At 53.3% G+C, this 25,723-nt stretch overlaps 6 protein-coding genes across 6 annotated transcripts; 1 reads left to right on the forward strand and 5 right to left on the reverse strand.

Moving 5' to 3' along the window:
- Nucleotides 1–1,384: 1,384 nt before the first annotated feature.
- UCRPA7_350 (hypothetical protein) lies at nucleotides 1,385–2,743 on the reverse strand (the record flags this gene model as incomplete). The annotated part of the gene is made up of 3 exons (XM_007912946.1): nucleotides 1,385–2,052; nucleotides 2,317–2,685; nucleotides 2,737–2,743. 3 exons carry the CDS (start codon nucleotides 2,741–2,743, stop codon nucleotides 1,385–1,387), a joined length of 1,044 nt encoding a protein of 347 aa, XP_007911137.1.
- Nucleotides 2,744–10,845: 8,102 nt separating this feature from the next.
- Nucleotides 10,846–13,243, forward strand: UCRPA7_351 (putative arp8-like protein; the record flags this gene model as incomplete). The annotated part of the gene is made up of 3 exons (XM_007912947.1): nucleotides 10,846–10,885; nucleotides 10,975–11,053; nucleotides 11,119–13,243. The coding sequence occupies 3 exons, from the start codon at nucleotides 10,846–10,848 to the stop codon at nucleotides 13,241–13,243; spliced, it is 2,244 nt and encodes a 747-aa protein (XP_007911138.1).
- A 276-nt stretch (nucleotides 13,244–13,519) lies between these two features.
- Nucleotides 13,520–15,699, reverse strand: UCRPA7_352 (putative phospholipase c protein; the record flags this gene model as incomplete). The annotated part of the gene is made up of 2 exons (XM_007912948.1): nucleotides 13,520–14,046; nucleotides 14,103–15,699. The coding sequence occupies 2 exons, from the start codon at nucleotides 15,697–15,699 to the stop codon at nucleotides 13,520–13,522; spliced, it is 2,124 nt and encodes a 707-aa protein (XP_007911139.1).
- Nucleotides 15,700–16,699: 1,000 nt separating this feature from the next.
- On the reverse strand, nucleotides 16,700–18,522 carry UCRPA7_353 (hypothetical protein; the record flags this gene model as incomplete). Its single annotated transcript, XM_007912949.1, has 4 exons — nucleotides 16,700–16,941; nucleotides 17,005–17,194; nucleotides 17,257–18,033; nucleotides 18,436–18,522. The coding sequence occupies 4 exons, from the start codon at nucleotides 18,520–18,522 to the stop codon at nucleotides 16,700–16,702; spliced, it is 1,296 nt and encodes a 431-aa protein (XP_007911140.1).
- Nucleotides 18,523–19,857: 1,335 nt separating this feature from the next.
- On the reverse strand, nucleotides 19,858–21,030 carry UCRPA7_354 (putative camp-dependent protein kinase catalytic subunit protein; the record flags this gene model as incomplete). The annotated part of the gene is made up of 4 exons (XM_007912950.1): nucleotides 19,858–19,885; nucleotides 19,935–20,309; nucleotides 20,366–20,619; nucleotides 20,674–21,030. The coding sequence occupies 4 exons, from the start codon at nucleotides 21,028–21,030 to the stop codon at nucleotides 19,858–19,860; spliced, it is 1,014 nt and encodes a 337-aa protein (XP_007911141.1).
- Nucleotides 21,031–24,312: 3,282 nt separating this feature from the next.
- UCRPA7_355 (putative vesicular integral-membrane protein vip36 protein) lies at nucleotides 24,313–25,448 on the reverse strand (the record flags this gene model as incomplete). Its single annotated transcript, XM_007912951.1, has 4 exons — nucleotides 24,313–25,072; nucleotides 25,128–25,198; nucleotides 25,266–25,289; nucleotides 25,353–25,448. 4 exons carry the CDS (start codon nucleotides 25,446–25,448, stop codon nucleotides 24,313–24,315), a joined length of 951 nt encoding a protein of 316 aa, XP_007911142.1.
- Nucleotides 25,449–25,723: the final 275 nt, after the last annotated feature.

Below are 25,723 nucleotides of genomic sequence, written 5' to 3' on the forward strand. Positions count from 1 at the left end.
GACCAGGGCGCTCGAAACGTCGCCTACCACGATGCCTTGCCGAGCTCGCCGCTGATACCGGCTCTGGCTACCGAAACGGCCACTATTCTCAAATCCCCAGCTGGTCGAACCCGGTAGGTCGATGAAGCTTAGTCCACATAAGTATCTGGTGTTTCATGTATCTGAAATCTAGGGTTTTGAGATCTGGCGAGTTCGGTCACAAGTGAAAAGCAGAGTGTAGTATTTTCAATAGACTTTCATTGTCAAGAGAATAGCTCATCAAATTCAATTCAATTCGCCAGGTATCATGGTCATTTTGCCGTGCTGCCTCCCTTATAGGCAGATTTCCTCCTCTTCCTCAGGTCCGTCATCTCCCTTTTCTCAAGAAATTGGAGGCGGTAAATAATTCCAACTATCTACGATTAAAGTGAAAGAATTGTGTTGTTGTTTGTGATGGTAGTGGTGCCTTTAGCATATCGACAGAGAATGTGAAGAAAAAGTAGCAAACAAAAAAGAGATAAAGAGCGTCGAGGAGCAGTTCTTGCCAGCGTCCCGAGTCTCGACGCCCTCATTAAGCATTGCCCCCCTTTTCTACTTTGCTCCTCAAAGTCGTGAGCAGAGTCGTTCGTCCCCTTGGTAAAGAGAAATAAAGCAGTGCTGAGTAACGGCCGTTCACGTTTGATTCGTTTTGTGGCAGGCAATGTCTCCCACTCAGCCAGACTGCTTCCCCGTGACAAGTGCAGGTCTGGTACCGGAGTCGAGTTAATGAGTGTGTAATGCCGCCCTTGGTCATGCTCTTCCCGTCCCGTCCGGAAGAAAATCACACCCAGCCCCCAATTGATGCCACTCTAAAGGTATCCCCGGATTCCAGTTCATTCAGATAATGGGAAACGTCATGGCGCATTCCAAAGGAAAAAAATAAATTTGGAGTGGAATATAGACGAAGACGAAAGCAAGGCCGCTCATTTTTTTTAATATAAAGTTTTCTGACAGCATCCCACATTGATGATGCGGCGAAGGCCCTGCTCATTAGATCATGTTGCCAACCCCGTGTAAGGGGCTCACGAGCGGCCGCTGGTGAGATTGAAGTGGAGGCGGCGCAGAGATCTGAATTTGCAAATGGGGAGGTGCTGGAGGCGCCACATGGTGCTGGTACTGCTGCTGTTGATGTTGCTGCTGACGATGTTCCACAGGAGTGGGCTGCTGTTGCGGCTGAGGTTGCATTTGTGCTGGAGTTGGTGTCGTTGCAACGGACATCGAAGCAGGGGTCATCTGTGGCGTCAATGGAGCCTGGGGCTCAGTCTTGGGCTTGGCCATAGTAGAAGCAGCAAGGCGAGTGTGGCTGCTTTCCCTACGACGCTTGGGCGCATCTTTGATCTTGGGGTGAGTATGGCACTACAGGTCATTAGCATTCTTCATTTCGAATAGCCACAGAACCATCTCTGCAACTCACCTTGTATGCGTGCCTGAACCACGTAGTACCCTTCTTCTTGCTGCTGACTAGCGCAATCCATTCATTACAACTGCCGCAGAGCCCTTCCCAGACATCTGGATTTCCATCCATGCGCCTCGTCTCCTGAGGCTCTTGGAAAGGACTGCCAGTCGCAGCGCTGATACCGTGTGTAAAGCTCTTGTCGTACCAGAATGCAGAGTTCTTCAACACAAGCCACCGGCCAGGCTTGCAGATACCACACCAACCCTCGCGCTTGTTACCATGACCACGCACCCACCTGGGGGTATACAGGTCGCCATCAAATCGAAGCTCTTGCTCATGAGGAACAAGGTCCGGATCCGATGGGTTCATGTCTTCTGGGGGAGGCGGGACCTGTTCCTCATGGAGTGACGCGTACAGGTCAGGGGGGTCCGACAGGTCAGTATAGTGGCTGTGCAAGGAGTGAGGGTCGGCGTTGCTCTGAAGCATACGGAATAGCCCATGGGAAAGGAGTGGCGGCGGGGCATCGAATTGATGCGCCTCCGGGTGGAATGCTTGTGACGGCAGCTGTGACGGCAGAAGCATGCTGTTGCGGTGAAACGCCGGGGGGTGGCTCATCAGAAAATGAGGTTGCTGAGCGGCTTGCAGATTATTGAAGTTCAGTGGGATCTGGTTATGCTGGATGGTGGGCGAGGAGTGTCTGGAAGACATCCGTGGTCCAAAGGCCTCAGGGGTGTGATGATAAACAAAGGGCGATGGCCGCCTGTTTGGCATCGGTCCGTAAGAACCTGTTGACCATCTCTTGTTCCTGGCGCTCTCGACACTGTATGGTGCAGATCGCATGCCAGGTCGGGGAGAGGGAGACGCACGTCCTCGGCTTTGAGTTCTGACAAGCTCAGACCTACTCTGTGGCGTCATACGTGGTGAGGCAACGGGTGATAACTGTGTTGATGACATCAAGGAGTTCCTATTCGATGGGGGCGGGTACTCTGAGCTGAAGGACGGTGCATCCGACAAAGCTGCGGAGAAGTCTTCGTAGGACGGCATATCAGAGAGTGCGCCAGATGTCGACATGGTGAATGAGGAGCCTGACATTCTTCGTGGGTTCAGACCGCTGTCAAAGTGCAAGGAATCCCCTTCCATTGGAGGCCCAGAGTATCGCAGATCCAAGATAGGGATTGCTTCATCGGTGGTGTAAGCCTGGCCAATGTTCATCTCATTGTCAATGCCATGCATCTCGAGATTATCCTCGCAGGGCTTCTGCACCCAGTTGTCTAAGAGACACGTTAGTTGAGTGCTATGAAACCCTTGAAAGGCGCACTCACTCTCCATCGTTGTCGGTGGATAGAACTCCTGGTGCATGGAGATGGGCCGAGAAGACATGGTGTCGCTGGGCGTCTGCTGTGTAGGCAACGTTGACGAGTCCCATGACGGTAGGGCGTCATATCCTTCCCCCATGCAGTACGAGAAGCCCTCATGGATTGTTGCTGGTCGTGGGCGCATGCCTTGAGTCGTTGGCGTAGTCCACATGCCTTGAGGTTGCCCCATTGCCTCCGATTTCACCGGCATCTCACTCCCATTCATGGTGACGATGGGGGTTGGTCGAGAAGTAGGTGGCACGTCTCTCCTGAACTTATTATTGAGGTTGAAGGCGAAGGATGGTGTTTGTATCTGCTGCCGCCTGGAATTCTATAAGTGATCTGTTCGGTTCCGGGTCAACTTGTTAAGGGACGGCATACAGGTGAGTGTGACTTGAGTCCATGACAATATGGCTCTATACAAAAGGAGCGTGTGAGTGTTAATCTATTAGAAGCCGGAACCTGAGGGCGGCCATGGGATGTTAGCATAAATCGAGGGACGGAAGTGGCCCAGGCTAGCAGATGGGCCGGCTGGAGACTCCACATAGCCCACGTATCGATGAGTGTATCATCGTATATCCTCAGGCGATCTTGTAACTTACTTGGAATTATAACGCGGGCGCTGGGGCCAAGTCCAGGGCAAGAGTAATAATTTCCGGTCGCGGGAAGCCACGTCTTAGGCGACCTTTGTAAGTGGTCAAGGGTAAGGAGCGCGTAGATTTTAAGATCGATGACCCCAACGATGGATATCGATATAATAATCTCTCAGTGAAACGGTAAGGATCGCGGAGCCTCACGTTGAGGACAGGTTGTAAGCGGTGTCGCTAAAAGAGAAAATCCCAAGGGACGGCGGCGAGGACAGGAACAGATGGAGAGTGCTCCGGAGGAGGGGGGAGAAAGGAGTGTGGTGAGTTGTATAAGTGCAACTCGTGAGTCGGTCAGTTAGTTGGTTGATCGCACACAGGCTGGCGTCCGCGGGGGAAGAGAGCCAGCTCTTGGTATATTATAGACCAGAGAGTGATAGTAACAAGGTATTATAGGTCAAAAAGCAGGAAAAGGAGCGACTGGCAGTGAAAAAAGTCTGGTAATGGGCTTGGAAGTGGGACGACGCGAAAAGAGGAGCAAGAAGAGCCAGAAGGAGGGGCGGTGCAGAAGGACCCCAGAGGTATAAGAGAAGTATTGTAGGACGCCAGAGGCATCATCCATGGACAGGCCAATGGCTCAGCACGGTCTGGCTCGGAACATCGGTAGGAGCTAAGCCGGATTCCCTGATACAAACCTGACCTGTGTCTGTGGGCATGGAGTAGAGGATGGTGTGCGAGAATCTGCTTGGCCTGCTGGAAAGAGGCACCGTGCAAGGATGGTGCGGACAGGCAGGGACCAGCTAACTAGGGTTGCATCTGCTCGTCGATGATGTTGGGCTGTAGGCGTGAGGTGCCGATGAACCAGGGACATCTGTTTTTGGACGAAGGGAACAAGGATCAAACGCCTCTGACAGGGCGGGTCCCACGGGCATCTGCATCGAGGCCGCAGGTCGCGAGTCGAAGAAAGGTGAAGTGAGTGCGTGCCTCTTCACACTAGACTACCAGTACGGTACTCTTCCACTCCACTACGGAGGTACTTACATAAATCCAGACACCCATACACTGCTGCACTAGACCAACAGAGAAGGGAAGGGAGGGGCTGGCGGGATATTGGAAGGGAGGGAACAGCCAGCCCCAAAAGAGTCAAGTTGTAGAGCGATCCACCCCCGTCATCAGAACAGAAGCAGACGGTTCAAAAGCAAAGCAAGTATGAGAAAGGAAAGTGGACCTACAATGGGCCATCTTGACAATTGCCATGTGGGCCGGCCAGGCCTTACACGACCTAGGGCGACAAGGGGGTAAAGATACCGAGGAGGTGGCTTGTCTCATCTCCATGCTGGACAAGTGGCAACCTGTGCTGGGCTGGGCTGGGCTGGGCCTGCTGGGCTGAAGAGGAATTGGGGGAAGCTCTTGGGGCCAGCAGATGAGGCACCGCGAGGATGATGATCTCCGAATCAAACCCGCCAGAGATCAGAAAACACACATCAAGCTTGGCTCCGTTGCCGCACCCGGGGTTCACAAGAGGGGTGTGTTCACAGACGGTAGGCGAGCCTCGCGTGTCTCGTATGATGCGATTTGACATGTCTTGACTTCAACCGCCGCCATGGCGCTTGGATCCAACTTTACGCACCGTAAATCTTTTGTCGTAGGTAATTTTGGTAAAGCTTTGCAGGAGGGAGATCGAAACTGGAAACCTGACATTTACCCAGACCCAATGGTGGGCTGTCCGAAGAAGATCATGAACACGAGTGTTTTGCGAGCGGGCACATCTTACAACGAGCGCTGTTTCGCGACCTACTGAGCTCTTGGTTCGGTGGTTTGGAGGGCAGGGATAACTCCTGGTAAGCCGGAACCTTGACTCCCCACATGATGAACGCGAGCAACCAGAAGATCAGGGCCTTGCCGTTCCAACTTCCGACCTTTGCATCGGAAACTGAGCAAGCGCCGTTGAATACCGTGGTGCAGTAGCATACGTAGGAAGTTCCTGTGTATCCGGTTGGACATGTGGGTTCTCTTGGTAGACACGGGCTTAAGCGACACATGCAGATACATTCAAAAGGCCCGTTGAATAAAGCAGTCGATGACAGATATCGTCACCAGCCACCTATCCCACATATCATAAACGGAGATAGGTGCGATTGGGGGTTTTACCCGAGCAAGGAGATGGTCTCTGATAAGAAAGCTGAACGATTGCGGCTGTGAATTGTCGAGGAGGGTAAGGATCGTACGTCGTTCCGAGGGAGGGGGGGGGATCGAGGCTTAGGAGGCGGCGTGGTGCCGAGAGGAGGATGTGATGTTCGGGGTGTAGGCCCTGTTGCTCTTGGGTGTGTCTGACGAGCAGCGACGAGCGATTCACGAATTGGAATTGATGGTGCAGGTTGGCTGTAATCGTGCACAAACTAAGATGTGCGTCTTGTTGCCTGGGCCAGCCATCTGAGGAGTACGCAGACAGGAGGAGACGAAACACCGAACAGAAGGTACGAGTACATCCGGAGCGCGGAGTCGCAGACGGGTGCGGCAGGTACTGCTAGCGCACTCGCAAAAAGACCGTATTGCACCTGGGTCAGATACAAGGCCATCGACGGCCGTTGAGGGGAGAGGATATACTGGTACGGGGTGGTTACGAGGGGCTGTTGGGTATAACGGAGACATGAGAGAGGTGAGGTGTTTGACCATGTGTCGTTGAAAAAAGTCGGGACCCCAGGCAGTGAGTGGATGGTGTTTCGAGGTTCAAAAAGGTGGGGTCGTGCCGCAACCTAATTTGTCGGGAGCTGGGTGGTAAGCGGAGACAGGGGTTCCAGAGGTTCCAAGGTTGGCTGAGACCCACAGCCCGCTTGCTTGCTACTGGTGCTGCACCAGCGCACCTGGCACCTGCAGCCAGAGCAGTCACAGCAGAGCCAGACATGACAAGACAAGACAAGACAGAAGAGAACCTTACGACGCCCAGCGGCAGGGCGGGCGGATCGAGGATCGATGAGTACTATCAGTAGACTACATAGTAGAGCATTCTATAGGTACTGGTAGTAGATGGAGAGCTAGGTAGACTCGCGTTAACAACGGAGCACCCAATACCTGAGATCAATCAATGGATTATAGATATCACGAACTATAACTGACACTTGGCTCCTGCTGTATGTCGAGTAGCAGGAGGACTCAGGCGACTACTACAGTACCTACCTAGTGAGGTATCTCTCATTTCAAATGATGAGCACCTTCCTCAGCTTGCCCTTGCCACTAGCCAGACAGTCCGGGCCGGTTGGCTCTTTCCAAACAGAAGTCACGATGCACCATTGTTGAACGGTGAGGTAACGACGGATGGGTGGGAGGAGAGATGGATGGTTGGGGAAGGACCGCACGCTCCAGTCAGGGCTCGCCAGGCAGGAAGGAGCGAGGTGCAGCAAGGTTGCAGCAGGGCGTCTGAGTCTGACACGGGGTAGAGCCGTCAAACGCCTCTGACAGGGCGGGACCAAGGGGAACAGCCTGTTTCAGATCTCGCGTCAGGGGCTGGCCCTGAGACGCATTAGCTCTCACGCTAACCCCCCCTTCTCTGTCCACCTGCAGTCCTCCCTCCGCCGCCCGCTCCTGACTTGCTAGCTAAAAAGGTCGCCAGTGCAACCTTACTTACCTACTGCGTAGTACCTAGTACTGTTCCTATTTGCACAACACTTCCAACAACGGATTGGCAGCAGTCTCACTCGCTCTCCCTTCCTTGCGATGGCGAGGATGAGGTGGCTCGGGTGGCTCTCTCTCCCTCCCTCACTTCAATGATATGGATCCTGATCATCCATCCAGCTTAGCAGATCCAGCCCGGCATGCCGAGCTGCTGTTTCTTCTCGAACATGAGGCGGTCCACGTACTGCTCCATACCGTCGTAGTGCAAGGCTGGCGCTGCCACTGCAATTCAAATCAGCGTAGCAGTCGACATTTGAGCAGCTGATAGCCTGCCACTTCGTAATTCTACACAAGATTACAAGAGCATGGCGGAGTCTAATTCTTAGATTTCGGGGACTGCCATCATCCTCTCAAGCCCCGCCCAGATGCAAGAGGCTGATTTGATTTTCTTCATCGCCAAATCGTTCGTCGTTCGTTGGTTGTGGACGGGTGTGTAAGAGACATGATACATCGGGACTGCTGATCCAGTCAGGACTCAGACCTCGGACCATCCTCCTTTCCCGTAGCCTCCCCCATTCTTCTGTCTTCTTTTCTTTTCTTTTTACCTGTTACCTGTGTCTATTTTGAGTCGCTGTCTCGGTACAGCTGTCTTCGACCACCCGTCCATCGTACCGGTTCCCATCCCACCGGCCTGCACCGCGCAATATTCGTAAAGTGCTGTCTTGCTTTGCCGACCCCACAAGCGGATTTCTCCATCTGGTTATCAAAGCCTGACCCGACTTGATTTGACTTGACTTGGACTTGGAGGCCGTGCCGAACTGAACCCTTCCGTCCGTCATCAAGCTGACGAGTCCAGCCGTGGCCATATTAATCCTCACCCTCCCTGAGAGCCGGTCGCTTCCCAGCCGAGCCAGCTAATCATCGCCACCGCTCTCCCGGGTGAGTCTAATGCTCGCCTCGCTGTTCGATATGTCTTTGGCGGATCACGCGGGTTGGTTGGCATCAGCTCGCCCTCAAGTATAGTGCAGCGAGCTATAGCCTTCGCACACCAAGGATGGCCGGTCGGCGAGAGCCTTAATGCGTCGCTCTTAAAGGTGTGTACAGAGCCGGACCTGCTTGCGTATCTACTCTACCTGACTGGGCATCTGGTCCCGCCCAGCACCCCACGAGAGCGGCAGTCCCAGACGTGCCGTATAGCCAAGATCGTACCGCCCGCTTGTGTGAATCGCCCTTTGTACCTGCATCCAACGCATTGGAATCCAAAGTAGTGAGCCAACGAGCGCTCAACATTGATTTATAGAGCACATTACTACATCTGCCATCTCTTTAACACGGGACGAGCCCGCTGGAACGTAGCAGCAGCACCGGACGCCGTGTTATCGCGGCCTTCTACCTTGAGCGGCGGCCTTTGGACCCCTCCACTGCACTTACAGACATGTCGTGATCATGTTTGGGCCTCCCCCGCTGGCCCGCACACTTGCGGGCATGCTGGGCCATTCCTTCCATGCCTTCGATGAGTTGTTCCATGCCCTGTGGGGACACCTCCGGGCGCCCCGGGGCAAGGACCGGGCCTGGTCGAAGCGCAATTGTTCGCATGAACAACGCCGCCGCATTGGGAAATTATTTCACCTTTTTAGCCGTGACCGCGGTCTATAATTCGGCTCTTATGAAGATCCCCGAGAGGCCAATGGCAGCCAGGACTCACCCCACCGCTTGAGGCCGCCTATCGCAAGCCCGCACCCGGGAGTGCTGTACTTGCTGTACACATCTGGGCCTTGTGTCGGAGCAGGTGCACGTCACGCGTAGATCCAGCTCCTTCATTGGGCTGTGCCGGACGGGAGAGGGGCGCTGACGAGTTTCCACCCGCGTCCCACGCGTAAAGTGGGCAGAATGTTTGCAGCGTACGCAGTAGATGATGAACTTGTTCTTGTTTGCATATGGATGGATGGCTAGTCCTGGTCTATCTACACTAATCCTTCCCGCCTTGTCTGATGTTGAACACAGCCCGCCCTCTCCTGATGATCCCATAGGTCCCTATCTAGGATAGCCAACCAGACTTCAAGTTAGCTTAAGCCTTCCCTACAACATCCCCTCCCGAGCGCCGTAAATAGAAAGTAGAAAGACCCATCGTATCTCCTATCTGAGTTATCTGACCGTCGACCTGTGTCCCACGAGCAGATTCATGCAAATCGGACGATGACGATGATGATGACAATGCAAGTAAGGAAAAGGGGAAGGAGGCTGGTGATGGCATTCGGGGAATGCGTGGCCTTCATTCCTTGTTGATTCTTCGCCAGACCTCGTGCTCAGCTGCTGAAAGTTTGTCTCCTGCTGCCTGGGCAAACTTCTTCGCGGAATCCCACATGGTTCCCTCCCCATCATCGTCGAAGGTGGCCCTTTGCTCTGCCCTCCCATCTCGCTCTGCGGCGGAGTGAGCAGCCCGCTGATGGCTGTTGAACCCGGAAGCACTGGCGTTTTGATGGTAGCCTGGAGGATGTTCTAGGCCCCCGCCGACCTCAACGGGTCGTGAGAACTGGGATACAAAGGCGGTTGAAGTTCCTCGCTGCGAAGAGGCCACCGTTGGAGCAGCCATGCCCATCTGGGGCGGGTAAGGCACTGAGGCTGCCGGCTGTGGCGCCGACGTCTGTACAGGTGGGTGATACGCTTCCCCGGCCTTGGGCGGCGGCGGTAGAGTCGACTTGGCTCCAGGTGCAATGGGCACGGCACCAGGCTGAGGTGGTGGAGGGCCCTGATCCCCTAACGGTTGAGTTGGAGTTGGCTGGACAGGCGCATAACGTTGCGCTTGAACAGCCCCCGTTGGCGCGGGAAGAGAAGGGACGGCCCCTGGCCGGGCAGCGGGATATTGTTGCGGTTGATCCTCTGTTGAAGTAGGTGCAGGCTTCAGATCAGACGGATTCTGCTCTTCTACAGCAGCAGTCTGCGGCGTTACGCCGTCTGCCTTTGCCGCATTGATCGGGCTCTTACTGTAGATGGGGATGGGTGGCATGATTGCGGTAGTCTGCGTCCCCCACTCGGTGCCTTGTTGATCAACCACTACTGAAGATGCGTATGAGTGATTATTATTGCCTTTAGTTCAAAGAAGCAGTAAGTTGTCAATGAGTCTTATGAACTCAGTATTTGTCAATGGGTCAATAGCTGCCTTACAAAGAGTGAAGTGTCCAGTTCATGAGACAGATCTCAAGGTGGCGACGTCATCGTCATACTGGACAGTCAGGTGACTGCCACTTACACGGAAAGGTTACATTCCTTTTCATCCCCTGAATCATCCTTGCTTCAATTTACAATTGCAGTATGTCATAAAACTAATGGGCTTCATTGAACCGAATTACTGGAGTCATTTGCATAGCGAGAGACTTGAAAGATGCTCTCTACAGTCGGAAGTGTTCCTAGCTGGGTAGTCATGTCCCTCTCTTTAAGAACAGCTTGCTCCTGTCAACCTCATGAACGCATCAATGCAGGACGCCGTGTTTGCAGATATTCGCTCAAAGACTACGAAACCATTGATGAATACCTTATAATGGTAAGAAAACGAATATAAACAAATCATGTTAGGTAGAAAACATAGCTTCGTTGGGTTCATATACTTCTGATCGTCTCGGGTATGGCTGAGCAGAGGTGGCCTGGAGAAAAGTAGGCCCAGACCGCGCCCGCTAGTGCCAAAATGGATCTAGCGCACATCTTGAATGGCAGCGAGCAGCCTATTGAACAAGGGTGCTCTAAGTGGGCGCGATACTGGAACACATGGAATTCTAGGAGGCTTGGATCTCGACAAGATCGCAATGCCCTTCAAAGTTTTCCGATCTTCCAATTCCCGCCACCTCGACTTCAACACCCAGCTCGCCAGCCCCAAACGTTCGCCATGGTCGGAAAAGTCAGCGAGCGTGTCCTCCTTCGGGAAGGTAAGTGACCTTGGCTGAGATTCGGATATTCTGTGATAGGATCATTAGTGACTGAAGATGCGCGTGCTGACGGATTGGTTATAATGCAGGGCTCGAGCGCACCGACAATGGCATGAAGCAGACGAGCTGGCCCGATGTCATCCCCATCAACCAGAAGAACTACTATACGTATGTGTCCATTCTTTTCCGAGTCACATACTCGACAGCTTCGGTCAAAACTAACTTGCTTGTAGTGATTATATGAAGCGCGACGATCAGGTCCTCGCCCTACGACTCCAAGGAGAGGCTACCCGCGATCGACTGGTACAGAGCGCGAAGGATAGAGATCGTGCACTAGCTTTCAACCAGAATGGCGAGATTCCCCTGCCGATAGCCGACCTCGATGGCGACGATGCGACCGAGCCAGCCGTCGATGCCCTCGACCCGTCAAGGATAATAGTTATCCATCCCGGAAGCCAGAACTTGCGTATTGGATTTGCGAGCGATGCCCTTCCAAAAACTATCCCCATGGCCCTGGCTACGCGCTTCCCGCAGACAGAATCTGAAATCCATGAAGCCCTACCAAGGCGGCAGTTCGAGGCGAGGAACCTCGATCAAGAATATGGGGAGGAATGGTCGAAGAAGTTCCATAAGATGAGCAACGAACTTAAAGTAGACATGCGCGCGAACAAGCGCAAAGTCCTACCAAACTCAAAGGAGCTTGTCGTGAACTACAACCGCAGGGCGGAACCCGAGATCATAGCGACGCACAACGATCCTCTGCAAATAGAATGGACGGATATCAAGAGTTTGGAGGATCCGGAGTCAATTGCATCTGCATTTATCGGTAACCAGGCACAGCGGGTTCCTGATGACTCGAACCCGAAGTTCAAGCTCTGGTGGCCTATGCAACATGGTTTCCTCAACGAGGATGATTATGATACCGAGGAGCATCTATATGATGATTTCGAGACCCTTCTTGACAAGGCAATCCGTCAAGAGCTAGGTTTGACTCGGAACAGCACCTGGAAACAGTACAGCTGTGTCTTTGTTATCCCAGATCTGTACGATAAAAAGTATGTCGAGCAGGTCCTGAGATCATGTGTGAACTGGTTCGAGTTCAGCAAGATATGCTTCATCCAGGAGAGCATGGCAGCTACCTTTGGCGCGGGCTATACGCAGGCTTGCGTTGTAGATGTCGGCGCGCAGAAGACATCCATTACCTGTGTTGAGGATGGACTGTGTATCGAGGACTCCCGAATCAATCTCAAATATGGCGGTTATGATGTAACGGAAACGTTCATCAAGATGATGTTATACGACAACTTCCCATACCAGGATATCAACCTGCAGCGACGTTACGACTTTCTCCTAGCAGAGGAGTTGAAGATCAAGCACTGCACACTTTCACAAGCCAACATTTCAGTGCAACTAGCCGAGTTCCATCTTCGCGCGCCTAACCAACCGACTCACAAATATCAGTTCAAGACCTACGATGAAGTCATCTTAGCACCCTACGGCTTTTACGAGCCTGAGATTTTTGACAACAAGTTCAAGCTGCGCGGCCGCCGGAAACTCATTGATCGATCATATAACGCCTATGAAGTTGACGTGCCTGATGACCCGCAATCTGCCGCACAGCTGGCTATACTTGCACTGATCAAGCCATCCATCACATCTAACGCGAATGGGTTCGCCCCTGGCCAAGAGATCTCAACCCCTAGCAAGGAGAAGTCCCAACCATTCAACTTCCTTGCAAGAGAGGCGAATGGCACTCCTGCGACCTCAAACGCCCCATCTCCAGCGCCAGAGGGAGCCAGTACTCCAGTCCCGCCACCTTTTGTCTTCGGTGGGAAAGACAAGGACGGTGTCAATGGCACAGGAAGTCCAGCCCCTACCGGCCGAAATGGCGGTACCCCAGCACCCTCCGGTGGACCCCTAGGCCAGTCACTACAGCCCCCACCGGGCATGTTCGTAGACAGCTTTGCCCGCTCGGCAAAGGCACTGGCAGCAGAGCGTGATGAGGTCCTGCCGGTTGCTTCTCTCGACGTTGCCATCATGACAGCCATCCAGAATGCTGCCAAGGGAGACGACAAGAAGGTGCGGGATCTCCTGGGCTCCATCATGGTTATCGGCGGAGGAGCCAAGGTTCCTCACTTCACAACTTTGCTGGAGGAGAAGCTCCGCGCGAGACGGCCTGACATCTACGACAAGATCCTGGTGAGCCGAAGCGCCAGGGATATGGATGAGCAGGTCGTGGTTTGGAAGGGCGCCAGCGTCTTTGCCAAACTTGCTGCTAACGATAGCTGGATCACGCCTTTTGAGTACGAGAGACTGGGAGCACGAGTATTGCATCACAAGGTCCTCTGGGCGTGGTAAAAAATTGGCTTAGATGGTCGTTTGGTAATGGGATCTTGAGCCGTTGGAGGAGTATGGAGTTTTCATGTGTGTAACATTAGACAACTTTGCTAGGATGACAAAACTCGGACGAGGATAGTTGGCATATGACTACGTCAAGTAATGAGCTGCAGGACGAGGCTTCCTGGGACTTGCTTCTGACAATCGGTAGATAAAAACGCATTGCTCAAACGCTCATGATATTTGTTACTGTCACTGTTCATCTTCCCTTTGCCTTGCTGACTAAATCTCTCTTGTTTAAGACAACTTCTTCGTCGCCTTCACTAGTATCACGCTCTCGGTCTCCTGGCCTGCAGCATCCATCAGATGCACGAATCTGTACCCCTGCTGCAGGCGATCGAGGCGCACAGCAGCCCAGCTCGACAGATCGTCCCGGCCGATCTCGTCGTCCCGCACAATGAACCGCACAAACGCCAGCTCCTCCACGACACCTGGGATGTCCGTGAACGTGACCTTCTCGCCCTTCCAGTCCGGGTCGCACCCCTTCAGCGTCTTGGTCCTGGCCTTGTACTCGCCCTCCGACTCCTTGCCGTCCGCCTTGCCCATGCCCCCGTGCCGCTCGTTCGGCTCCTCCACGTGCAGCTCCATCTTGACGTACGGCCGGAAGCCCTTGGCGGTGTCGTCCTCGTGAGGCAGGGGCAGATTCTGCGCTGCGAAGACCTCGATGGTGAGATCAAGCGTCTTGTGTATGATGGCTGTGGCTTGGGTGTCCTGTTTGTCTTTGGTTGCTGCAACGGATCCAGAATGCTTTTCTGCTCGGTAGCCTATGTACATATTAGCAATATTTCGCAATTCTGATTCTTGAGTGATGGGCGCAGACCTTGAGGCTTTAAAACATATCCGCCTGTGCCCGCAAACATGGCTTCGTTGAGCATCATGCCCTCGTCCCAGTTCTGCCAGTTCAGCGCCACAATCTGTATGCCCTTTCTCCAGAATACAGCTGGGTCGAGATTAGACGATCTGATCCGCAACCCTGACGGATAAGCCCTCATCATGTACTGCTTATTGTGATTAAACAGCGCCTCGCCGTTCGCCTCATGCACGCTCATAACCCCTTTCTCCGACAGCGAGAAGATGTGCGTCGGCATCGACGCCTCCGGCTGAGTCAAGCTCTTGAAGGACACGCCACGGGTGTAGATGCCGAGGCTGCTCAGCGCCTGGATGATCTTGGACGGCTTCTTCTTCTTCTTCCCGTCAGCGGGAACCCGCTCTTCTTCAGCTTCAGAATCGGGGTCTCCCTCTGGTTTCGTGTCGGCTGCCTCCTTATGAGGGGGGGCATATTTGACCTTGACGAGGATCTTGTTGCGCAGATCGCCCGGCGGCGGGAGGGTCTCAGCATCTGACTTGGGCGGTGGGAGGAGGTAGTCTTTCCAGATCTGCTCCATGATCTTGACCATGACCTCTTGCTGCTCCGGACCGGCGTGGACCTCCAAGCTGACAATTAGGGGTAGATCCGTGACGACGAAGCCGTAGTCACGGATCGCTGCACACACATCTCGGAAGGAGACTTCTTTCGTGAGCGTGTATCCGTGTAGCACTCGCGGTTCGACAATAGCCGCCTGTGGGCTGGTTGTCTTGTTTAAGGCGGCAGTTCTCGGCACCGGTGTCGTCGTAGTCGGTGCCGTTGCCAACACTGGAGCTGGAGTTGCTGGGGGCACAGCCGCGGAAGGGTCCGCTGTCTTGGGCACAACCTGTGCTGGCGATGTCACCGCCGGAGTGGTTGTGGTAGGAGCTGCGGAGCCTCCTTCAGGCTTCTTCTTCTCGACGTAGTTGTCGAGCTTTTTAGAAAGGGAAGTCTTCTCGAACCGTGAGATCACCGAGTTCGGCAGCTTGGTCTTGGCCTTGGCCACTCTAGACTTGGTCTTCTCATACTTCCTGGGCTCGTCCTCATCGCTGCTGCTAAGGCTGCTCTCTGAGGTCTCCGAATCCGAGTCATCGCCGTCCCACACATCGATTTCGATGCACCGACAGCCGCGTAGCAAGACATTCTTGTAAGCGTCCGTGCTCGAGTCGCTGTACAGCTGATTCCCCGTGAGGTAGGTATTGTGGCTGGAGCTGATGAAGTAGCTAGAGAGCGGCCACGAGAAGTCCTGATTGTTAGAAGGGGCGACGATGTTCGAAGACGACGAGGTCATGTAATGCAGAAAGCCATTGAAGTCCAGCTCCTCCTTAGCCGCCAGGGCAGCCGGTAGAGCGCCCTCGTCCTTTTGCACGTGCTTTGCGAACGTGGCGATCTGCTCCTTGTGCCATTTCTTATTGTTCTTGTCCGCATGCGAGTTGAATATCTGGTTTAGATGCGGTAGCACTGCGGCATTTAGGTTCCTGACCGTTTGCTTCTCCCCACTGACACCGCCGCCGGCTTGGTGGAGGGGATCTGCCGTTGCTGGCCGTGGGCTCTGGGGCGCTGCATCGGCCATTCTGCAGTGGTACTTGATGCAAAGTTCAGAAATGACGTTTAAAAATGAAGAAATTAGAAGAAGAGAAGAGTCGATATCTTAGGCTTCATTCATGTGAGTACCTGGACCTTGTGGATCAGAGGCATCCAACGAACAAGGTCTCCTTACACCGCCAAGAAACTGGCTGTGTGCAGGTACAAGCTGAATGTGGGTTGCGGATACAGTGAAGCAAACTGTCCAGCACTGGCCGAGCCTAATCCAGATGGAAATTGAGATGAAAACAATCAGGAATTTGGCTAATGTGTCGCGTCACGGTAGGTATGAAGAAAGAAAACGAGTTTAGATATAGACAGAGCACTGAGCCAAGGCCATCATCATCATCAATCGAAACCATGTAAGCCAGATATATAGCCTACCCACGACCCTGAATTCCAAACAGCCATGGCGTCACACTAAAGAACCTGTCCTTGCTTCAGAACCTGGCAGTGCAGCGTCCAACGCAGCGCAGTGCGGGGCAACTCTGGGAAACGTCCAGTAATTTGATGACAAGGAAACCTTTTAATGATACGTTCGTTTGTTCGTCTAAAACCACTTGCCTACGTAGACGATTGAAATCCTTTTTGGAAGTGGTTCTTGACATTCGATATGGGTAGCTGATCCGCGCTGACGTGGACTGGGGGCCCGAAAGAGTGCCATCCTTACCTGTAACGTATCATACTTCTGTACTGTACGCGTACCTTTTTGATGACTTTTGATATCGTGTAAATTGATCATTATCCTAGCATCTGTTTATAATGTATCTATCGTAAGTCGTAAGTCATGATGAACCTTGTCGTACCATGAGGGATCGTATCCAAGGAAACGACAACGCCAAATGCTATATATAAATCGAACGACAGCCCGAGAAACCCCAAAAGTTCAAAAAAGAAAAAAAGAATCGCTCCTGTATCATCATAAGCTGTACTTTTCAGTGTCATGAATAGTAAAGTCGTCTGAAACATTCATAAACGTGCGCCGTCTCTCACTCCGTTTTGGTCGCCAGATTCCACGTCCGGACCTTGCTCAGCGTGCGCTTGCGCATCATGGCCATGATCTGCTGCTCCATCTTCTCAATGCCCGCCTCCAGGTCGACGTCCTCCTCTGCGTACTGGCGCTCGCGCGTCCGGTCCCACACCCGCCAGATCACCACGATGACTATCGTTATCGGCACGGTGATGGCGAAGTAGACCCATATCGAGGATGCCACGATGGGCTGGCCGGGATCTGGATCACAATGTCAGTCGGCATATGCCATGAGCCAACCCCTTTCTAATGCCTGCGACTTACCGGGACTGAAGTTGAAGAAGGTCATGCTGAACACAGACGCTAGATAGGTGGCGGGCAGGAAGATGGCACCGAGTAGCGAGAGCGTCTTCATCGAGTTGCTGTCCCGCTTGCTGGCGTGTGCAAGCCGCCGTTGGGCACCGGCCATCTCTAGATTGAGCTTGGATTCCTTCTGCGCAATAATGTTATAAAGCTATTTATCCCCACACGTCAGCATCTCTTTTCACAACGGACTATCAGGTCCGATATACTCACCGCAGCTCGTTGAATCGTCAGCCGCTCCAGCGTCGTATGCGCATAGTTCTCGATGCCCTTCAGCTTGTTCTGGTAGAACTCGAGCCGGGCGTTCATGCTGCGGTGCAGCTTGTTCACCTCGGGCACGTCCCTCTCGGGCGGCAGCATCTCCTTGAAGCGGGCCATGCCCTTCTCCATCTCGCGCACAATCTCCTGGTACGCCTGGGGCCGCTTCCACAGCACCTGCGAGTGGCACTCGACCAGGTCCCTGTTGATCTGGTCGAGGTCCATGACGGCGTCCTTGACGTAGCCCTCGTCCTCCTGGATCTCGTTGCGCATGCTGACGGCGTGCTCGAGGCGCCGCAGCCAGTCGCGCGCGTCGCGCTGCTTCTGGTCGTTCTTGGCGCTCAGGTCGTGCGAAAGGATGATGACGGGCAGCAGCATCGGGTGCGCGACCTGCTGCGCGCACGCCTTGAGGTGCTCCACGCTCGCCACCATGTCGCTCGACTCGGTGCCCTTGGCGTAGCCCGTCGTCACCCCCGTCGCCAGCGAGTGGCTCAGCATCAGCTCCCACCCGCGCGTCAGGCCCTTCTTGCGCACGTCGCTCTTGCGGAAGATGACCTGCAGGTGCGGGTCTTCGTCGTCCTGGTCGAAGGCGCACCAGAAGAAAGGCCCTACCACGCTCGTGCCCTCTATCGCTCGGAACGGCAGCTTGAGCACCCTCACCATCGTCTCGTACTCGCGCGCCGTGAATGAGATGACGCTCGGTGTGAAAGTCTCTGGATGCTTCGCCTTTTGCTGCAGACTACGGTAGAGCGGCCACCGGGGGGCCTCAGGTTAGCAAATGCCGTTCTCGTAATCAGCATCCCACGGGCTTATATGTCAAGAAGCCGTGAGAATGTGTGAAGGATCCATGAACCTACACCATGCGCATGCCATTGAGCAGCTTCACCCCCTCCGGCAGTTTCGGAGGCGCAAATGCACCCTATATGAGAGATGACTGTGTCAGTGATGAGTCCAAATGAGTTGCGCTAATGCCGTACAGAAGGGACCGGCCGAAGCATACCTTCTGGTGGAGAAAATTATTGAATTCGTGAGCCTCTAATGGGTGTTCCTCGATGGTGTTGTACCTCGGATCCTAGCCAGCACTGGGTAAGCAATTGAGGCAGCCGAGACACTTCATATTGTAGGTCTTCATACCGAGTAGTTGAAGATCTCGAGGTACGTCGTCGCCTCGGTGACATTCTTGCAGCCCTTCACGTGCCATTGGAACATGTAGTCGTCCATGATGGCCGGAGCTGCTCTGCGCTGTCGATAGTTTGCAAATACGGCTTATGATGTCGCCGGTTATCAAACAATACATGACCTTCTCGACTTGATTGAAGACCTCTCACAGCAATCACTGTCTAGAGAAGAGAAAGAGCGAGAGAAAAGCTCAACAGCAGTGGAGCAAAAGACGAGGAAGCATGTCTGCTGCAGCTCATACATAAGCCGCATAGAGATCCCAGCTCCAATGCCCCGTCGTGATAGGTTACAGCGTGAGCTGGGGAGGGGGTTGCAAAAGGTGCTCCATCCTGGACCCGTCCAGACGCTTGACGGGCGCTGGTGGCGGGAAAGTCCTACCACCGTACGCTAACTCTTACTGGTAGCCACCCGGGAACCAGTGCGGGGTGATTGGGACGGTCGGGAACCGGAGCTTAGAGAAGCTTGGGCTTAACTTATGGAAGCTTACCTTGTGCTATAGGCCGTGCTAACGTGGGGGTTTCTGCCATGAGGTCGTGCATAATCAATCACTCTGCGTCTTCATTACGTCCATCTTGTTGCTGGTTGGGGGATAGCTTACCGGGCACCTCTGTAGCTCGAGACCCTACGAACTTCCTTGTGAATCAGTTAACTCTCGTAGGACTTGTGGTGTTCATGCGATGAACTGTTTTAGCACACAAGATATTCTCGAAAGGAGCGGGAGGGGTTGATGTCTTTCTGTCCGGCCGTTAAGGTTGAGCCCTAAAAGGCGGGACGGAAGCTTTTAAGTCTCAATCAGTTAGACAACGAAGCCGCCTGACCTCTTCAAGCAGATCACATCGACGCGCCTCGCGATCAATATGGATGCAGACCCCCTCTTTCTGGGATGCACCTATCCCGAAGGAAGAAAGTATGACTTGTGTAGAAACAAGTTATTGTGATGTCTGGATAGAATATTCAACGGAGGGTCTTTGGCAACAATCAGTCACCCCCTGTCTGTTAGGCATATGTAGGTTATAGGCACTCGTCCCGTCTCCCAAGCCCATTTCTACCATGGTAAGTCATCTTGCTCTCCCTTTTCCAACCTCTTTCAATCCCGATGAAGGCCTTGGAAACCCTTGAAACTCACAATATGTGACCCCCTAACCATGACCCAACCAGCCTTGCCATTTCGCATCATCCAATGCGGGAAGTGGAACGTGGCTACCATGCTTCTTTACCACATATGTCAATTCAAACACAAACGCCAGTAGAGTAGCCAGACCTCTGTTCCCAGACCAAGCCATTGACATCACAATGAAAGTTGTCGATTGCAATATTGTCGGGCACATAGCGGCACCTACACGATAATATGCGCAAGGGAACCTTGGGTCGTTCCACTTAGAAGTCGCCAAACAATTGGCCATATCTAGTTCTTGTTAGTCACCCGGGCATATAGCTTGTTTCCATCGACTTACTCATCATGACCTCCTTGGCCGTATCGTTCTGGATCCTCGGGGTACCTGTCGAACTGGCTTGCATCGCCTGCACCAGCCTTGACAGGAGGCGTGTAAGGTGCATCTATGTCCTTGCGCGCCAGTCTGTCCCAGGTCACTTCAGCAAACCAAGGGTGCGTCTTCACATCTTGCGACCCTCCATACAAATTGCCCAATCTCTTGGTCAAGTCGGCAGTGATCAATCGCTCCAGGAGGTCTTGAGCGTCCGGATTGATGTATGCTGGATACTTCACTTTGCCCCTGAGGATGTTCTCGTAGATCTTCATTGGAGATCCACTGTCCCAGAAAGGGGTATATCCACACAGCATTTCATAGATTAGAATGCCTAATGACCACCTATCGCATGCTGTGTCAGAAACGGCGGGTATAGGGCTCGAAACAAGGAATCATACCAGTCAACGGACTTGTTGTAACCCTTGTTGGAAACAACTTCTGGAGCTAGATAGTCGGGAGTGCCGCAAAGCGTCCATGTCTTGTCTGGCACCCGTTTCGCGAACCCGAAGTCCGTTATCTTCAGGTGTCCGTGGCGATCAAGGAGCAGATTCTCTGGCTTGAGGTCCCTGTAAATGATGTTTCGCGAGTGAAGGTACTCGAGGGCGAGGGTCACTTCAGCAGCATAGAATTTGGCAACGGGATTGGGGAAGCGCTAGAATTGCATCAGCTTGAAGCCCCTGTTTGAGAGGCTTTCCATCCAACTTACACCAGACTTTCTCAGCAACGAGAACAGCTCGCCGCCCTCCACGAAATCCATTACCATGTAGAGATTTCTTGAGTCTTGAAAGGTTCCCCACAGCGTGATCAGAAAGGGGTGCTTGACCTCTCCCAGCATTTTTCTCTCATCATTCGTGTGTTCAACTTGCTTCATTTTAACGACTTGCGCCTTCTTCAGTACCTTCACAGCATAGAACCGCTGGTTATGTTTCGACTGGACTAGGTGGACTCGGCCGAAACTACCGGTGCCGAGGGTCCGTAATATGTCAAAGTCCGCCAGAGAGTATTTGCCCTTCGTGACCCTGAGCTCTTGCGGGGGTTGCGCGAATTGCTGTTGTTGCGGCATGCTGGATGGCTGTGAGGCGCCGCCGGTGACCCCGCCGTTTGTGGGAGGAGGGGGGAATCGAGACTGCGCTTGTTGTTGATGGAACGAAGGTGACACGCCCTCCTGTTGAGGCGGATGGATTAGGTTAGAGATGCTCGGTAGGTTCTGCGGCTCTGTGCCTGGCGAAGGTGTATGAGCAGGTGGAGCGTAGGGCGGTTGTTGAAGAGTCGAGGAGGTGTTCATTGGCTGTTTCTCGCCCTGCGACACGGGTCTATTTGCTGAAGCGCCTATGAGTTGCGAAGCTGCTTGCGAAGAGCTGGAATTGGAGGAGGCAGGAGCGGCGCCCGAATCGAAGGCTCTTGTGGCAGTCGGCGTGACGGGGCTTGTGGGCTGACTAGCTGAGGAGGGGTCTGAGGCGCCCTCCCTGGTCCTTTTTTTCTTGAGGAAACCGAGGGTAGGCATCAAGTATATCGGGAACGGTAAAGGCTAGAGGTCTGTAGCCCAACTACAGGTACGTGACAGCTGGGGAAAGTGCGTGTGGTGAGTCGGGGATGTTGGTGTTGAAGGCGTCAAAGAGAGTGAAGTGCCAGTGCTGGGATCCAGTTACAACCAGGAGGTCTTCTCTGGGAGATGGTTGACGGTGGAGCAGCCTGCAAAAGCTTAGGGCGACAGAGACAAGTGAAGAGTTGGAACGCCGAATGAGGCTTCACCAGCGGCGTTCTCCCTGACAGAATCCAGCCTCGAGTGATGATCTGGGAAGGATACACAAGCTGTGCATCAACGACGGAAGCCGGACTGGGGCAGGTGGGGTCTGCGAGGTCGATTGTTCCTTCCGTCTTCTTTCTTTGCGGCAATGCACCTTTAACCCGATACGGGGCACACTTCAGACGGTAGCAGATGAGACCGGAACACACAAAGAATGGCGCTGAAGTATAAGAGCCTTGGCAAATAGACAAAAAGATGGCGACTCGGTCGTTTGACGATCTTTGGAGGAAAGGAGAAAAGCCGTGAACTCTTCTCTCGTAGTGGACGGTGCTTTCCAAAGCTAGCTGCGTGGGTGTGTTAATGGGCTGACGGGCCAGGCCTGATGTCGTCACCAGAGGAAAGCGCTATCCAATCCACCAAATGCAGCGAGCTTGAGGAGCAATTGGAAGCTGCGAGACGGCAATGATGCAGCAAGAGATCAATTGTCGCCAGACGACTGCAATGCCAAACAGCCTTGAGGCGACTCGTTGAGTTGGGATAGGAAAGATGCAGAAATCAAGCGTCGGGAGGCAGAGGAGGTACGCAGGTAGGATTTGGGCTGGATTTGGAGCCGGCGGGGCCAGGAAGCTTGCACAAGAGAGAGCTGGGGAGCTGCGGAAGGTAGGCGTCGAGATGGGCGGGCGGGGCTTCAGGCGCGGGACTGGGCCACTTCCGGTTCGGACACACAGAAAGGCAGACAGATAACTAACAAGTTACTTTGTAAAGGTAACCAGAGAGGCCTTTGGCCGGAACCTGCCCAGATGGAATCTGGAAGGAGGGGAAGCGATTGGAGGGCCGAGATTGGTTGATTTGCAGATGAATTGACAGTGATCAAATCCAGCTTCGTTCAAGAATAAGAGCTTTGATTGTCTCAAAGAGAAACGGACAGTTCAGCTGGACACGGAGAGAGACACTGGGCACAAATCGACGGCTTGTGACAGGCACTGGCTCTCGCTCTGGGTACTTCTGGTGTGAAGAGAAGTGAGATGGTGAAGTAAGTAGGTGGTGGGTAGGTAGAGGTAGAGGTAGAGAGGATAACCTCCAACCTCTGGACTCGAAATGTTGATCAAGTTGGCTCGAGGGATATGCACCGCTCGCCTGTCTACCTACAAACCGCAGTACAGAGCATTCATGAGTTACATAGTAATCACAGCACAGCAGCACAATCAAGAAGTCAATCAATCAGGCAATGAAGCAAGCAGAAAGACGGGCAAGGGTCAGGTAAAAAGACAAGGCGAGCTGGAAACTGCATCGGCAAGACCAGGCGATGGTGGGGTTGCTATCCCTTCCGATCGACCAAGACCACCCCCTCCAGGTCTAGCGCCTCACCGTCAAAGGTACCACCATCGTCATTTCCACTTGTCTCTCAATGTCCGTCTGTTCAGGCCATCATAACTGGCGGGGTTGCAGGAGGCTAAAGACAGAACTGCGCTGCACGGCGGCGGTAGAGTGAAGACTGACTGCATGTCCCTCGATAGCCTGCAAAGTCGTCATACGCTTACTGGACCGCCGATGCGAGAATAAGAAAGCAACCAGGCCTATCTCGGGGCAGCTCTCGGCTGCTCAACCTCTCAGATCAGCGCTGATCCCTCTGCCTTCCCAGCACATCCTGCATGCATGCAAGTGTTGTGGAGAGGAGGAGCCTCTGTGCGCGGTCTCCCCGATCTCGATACTTTTAAGAAACTCGATAAACTCGGACTCGTGCGGCAGGGGTGGCTTCTCACTTGTGCAGCATGTCAAATACTAGGCCCATATGTTTGCGCACGTATTCTGCCATATCTGCCGATTCTTAAGGGAACCAGCCCGCCCACCTGTCTGATATGCTCGAGTCTTGTGCATGGTCTGCTTAATAACGCCACTCTTACTGATCAAGTGTATCCCACTGCGGAGAGATTGTTGCAGATGAGGACATGTGATCCAAGTGCATCATCTTGATAATTAATGCAAGCTGGGTATGTAGTGCCTGTGGTAGGGAGTCTCAGCTCGCAGAAGGCGAGTCCCTTCGGACCCTTCCGTATTAATAACATATTCCCACTCATGCATGCAAAAATGCGCACATGCAGGAGGCAATTATACCTCGTCTATATCATCTGATAAGAGTGTGCGAACCCTGTCCGGCACCATCTATATGCCTCAAAGCAATCCTTGGTCCTTCGTCAATGCGACACTTGCGTAGCATATGATTTCTCTCCTGAAAAATCAGAAGACCATACCATAAGGGTCTATCAAAATCGGCTCAATATCGAACAACGTGAAGCAAAACAAAATAGAGACTGGAGTGTTTTGCTTTGGGCCTCATCAGCTCGTGTCTGATCCTGCGAGATCATAATGCCATGAACTGAGACCAGTAAGGCCCTCAGCAGAGGAACTGCGTTGATTGCGTTGAACAATTTGCGATTGCGAATATCAATCATATCATACAAATGTCGTAGGAGGAGCTCATGAGCTTTGACAACAAACGAAAAAAGCCGACCCTTGCCTGGGCATGCATGTTTTATGTACTTTTTCTTGAATTCTCCCTAACTCCTATTCATCGGCATCCAGACTCGTCTCCATGGCTTAAAATCGATGCGACCGCTTCTGGTTTGTTCTCCACGCCGTGTAGCCAACATAGCCTCCTCCAACAACCAAGAAGAAGAATATGATCTTCATGAAGAACCATGTCCAGCTACCGCCCGTCTTTGGCGGAGGAGATTTCCTTCCTCGTCCGCTACCAGGGGTGGGGCGGCCGGTCGGTTGAGAGGTGTAGAGATTCTTGGCGTTGATGGAGATGATATCGTGGTTGTCGCTCAGCTCGCCCGTCTCAGCGCTGAAGCCGAGATACGCAACCTGGGGAATTGCTGGGGGTTCGTTGGTCTCGAAACATAGCGTCCACTCGTCCTCCGACTTATACTGGAGCTCGAGCTTCAGGTACTTGTCTTGGAAGTAAGTCAAGCGGAACTTCGTTGGAACACTGGCATGTCGGATGCCCCTGGCAGAGCAGCCAGCGAACTCGGTGCTCTTTCCGTCCGTGTCCTTGTCGTATCCGGTCTTCCCATCGCCGAACATGGCCATGACGTAGGGAAATACGACGCCGGGCCTGTTATTCTTGTACGTGTCGAAGAAGATCCCGAGACCCTCGAAGTTGTCAGTGCTTCCAAAGACTGGTCCAACCTGCCCCCGTTGCTTCGTGAGCCACATGGCAAAACCGTCACCATATAGCTGATTCTTGCCATGTATCTTGAACTCGACCTCAATCTCCCAATTCGTGGCGGTCAATGGCACTCTTGAGAAGAGCCAGCCGTTCTGCGACGGTCGATCTGAAGAAAGACGGATGTATCTGCAAGCCACAAATTAAATACTGAAACTGTACACGAGCCTAAGGTAAGACGCACTGGTCCGTTCGGATGATCGTGTCGCCTCCAAAGTCGTACCACCGACTCTGCATGTCGGAATCGAGGTAGGGCTGGAAGTCGCGATGTTAGTCCAAGCTTCGGTCGCGTGAGACATGACATCAGGAGAGGGGATCGAACCTGAACTAGAGTATGTGTTCTCAACTAAGTTCTCATGTTAGCAACGCTGAGATTGCAATTCGGTGGCCATGAAAGGGTGAAACGCACGCCTATGCTCTTGACGTTGCCATCCTCGTCTTGCCTGACAGCTCCCCAAGCCAACGTTGCCAGCCACAGGGCTGACAACGACGTAGAAAACCACATCGTCTGCTAAAGTGAAATTGCAAGCCTGCTGACCAGAAATAAGAAGCGAAACAAAGAAAAGAGTAGGCACTCTTGGCTGAGCGCGTGGCACAAAGAAGAAGAGGTGCGAGGGAGCTGGTCGTGGCGACTTGGAGAGAAAGTCAGCGACAGGAATGTAAGTAATGGTTATACCACAACCCGTGAGCTGGCCTTTTTGTTAGACGGGCGCCCCGTGCAGGAATCCGGGGTTCGCTGATAGTTGCTGCCACATGTTTCAAGGAGCTACCCCTGTCCAG

This window comes from Phaeoacremonium minimum, assembly GCF_000392275.1.
Source record: "Phaeoacremonium minimum UCRPA7 unplaced genomic scaffold PA7_03_scaffold_27, whole genome shotgun sequence".
Lineage (NCBI taxonomy): Eukaryota > Fungi > Ascomycota > Sordariomycetes > Togniniales > Togniniaceae > Phaeoacremonium > Phaeoacremonium minimum.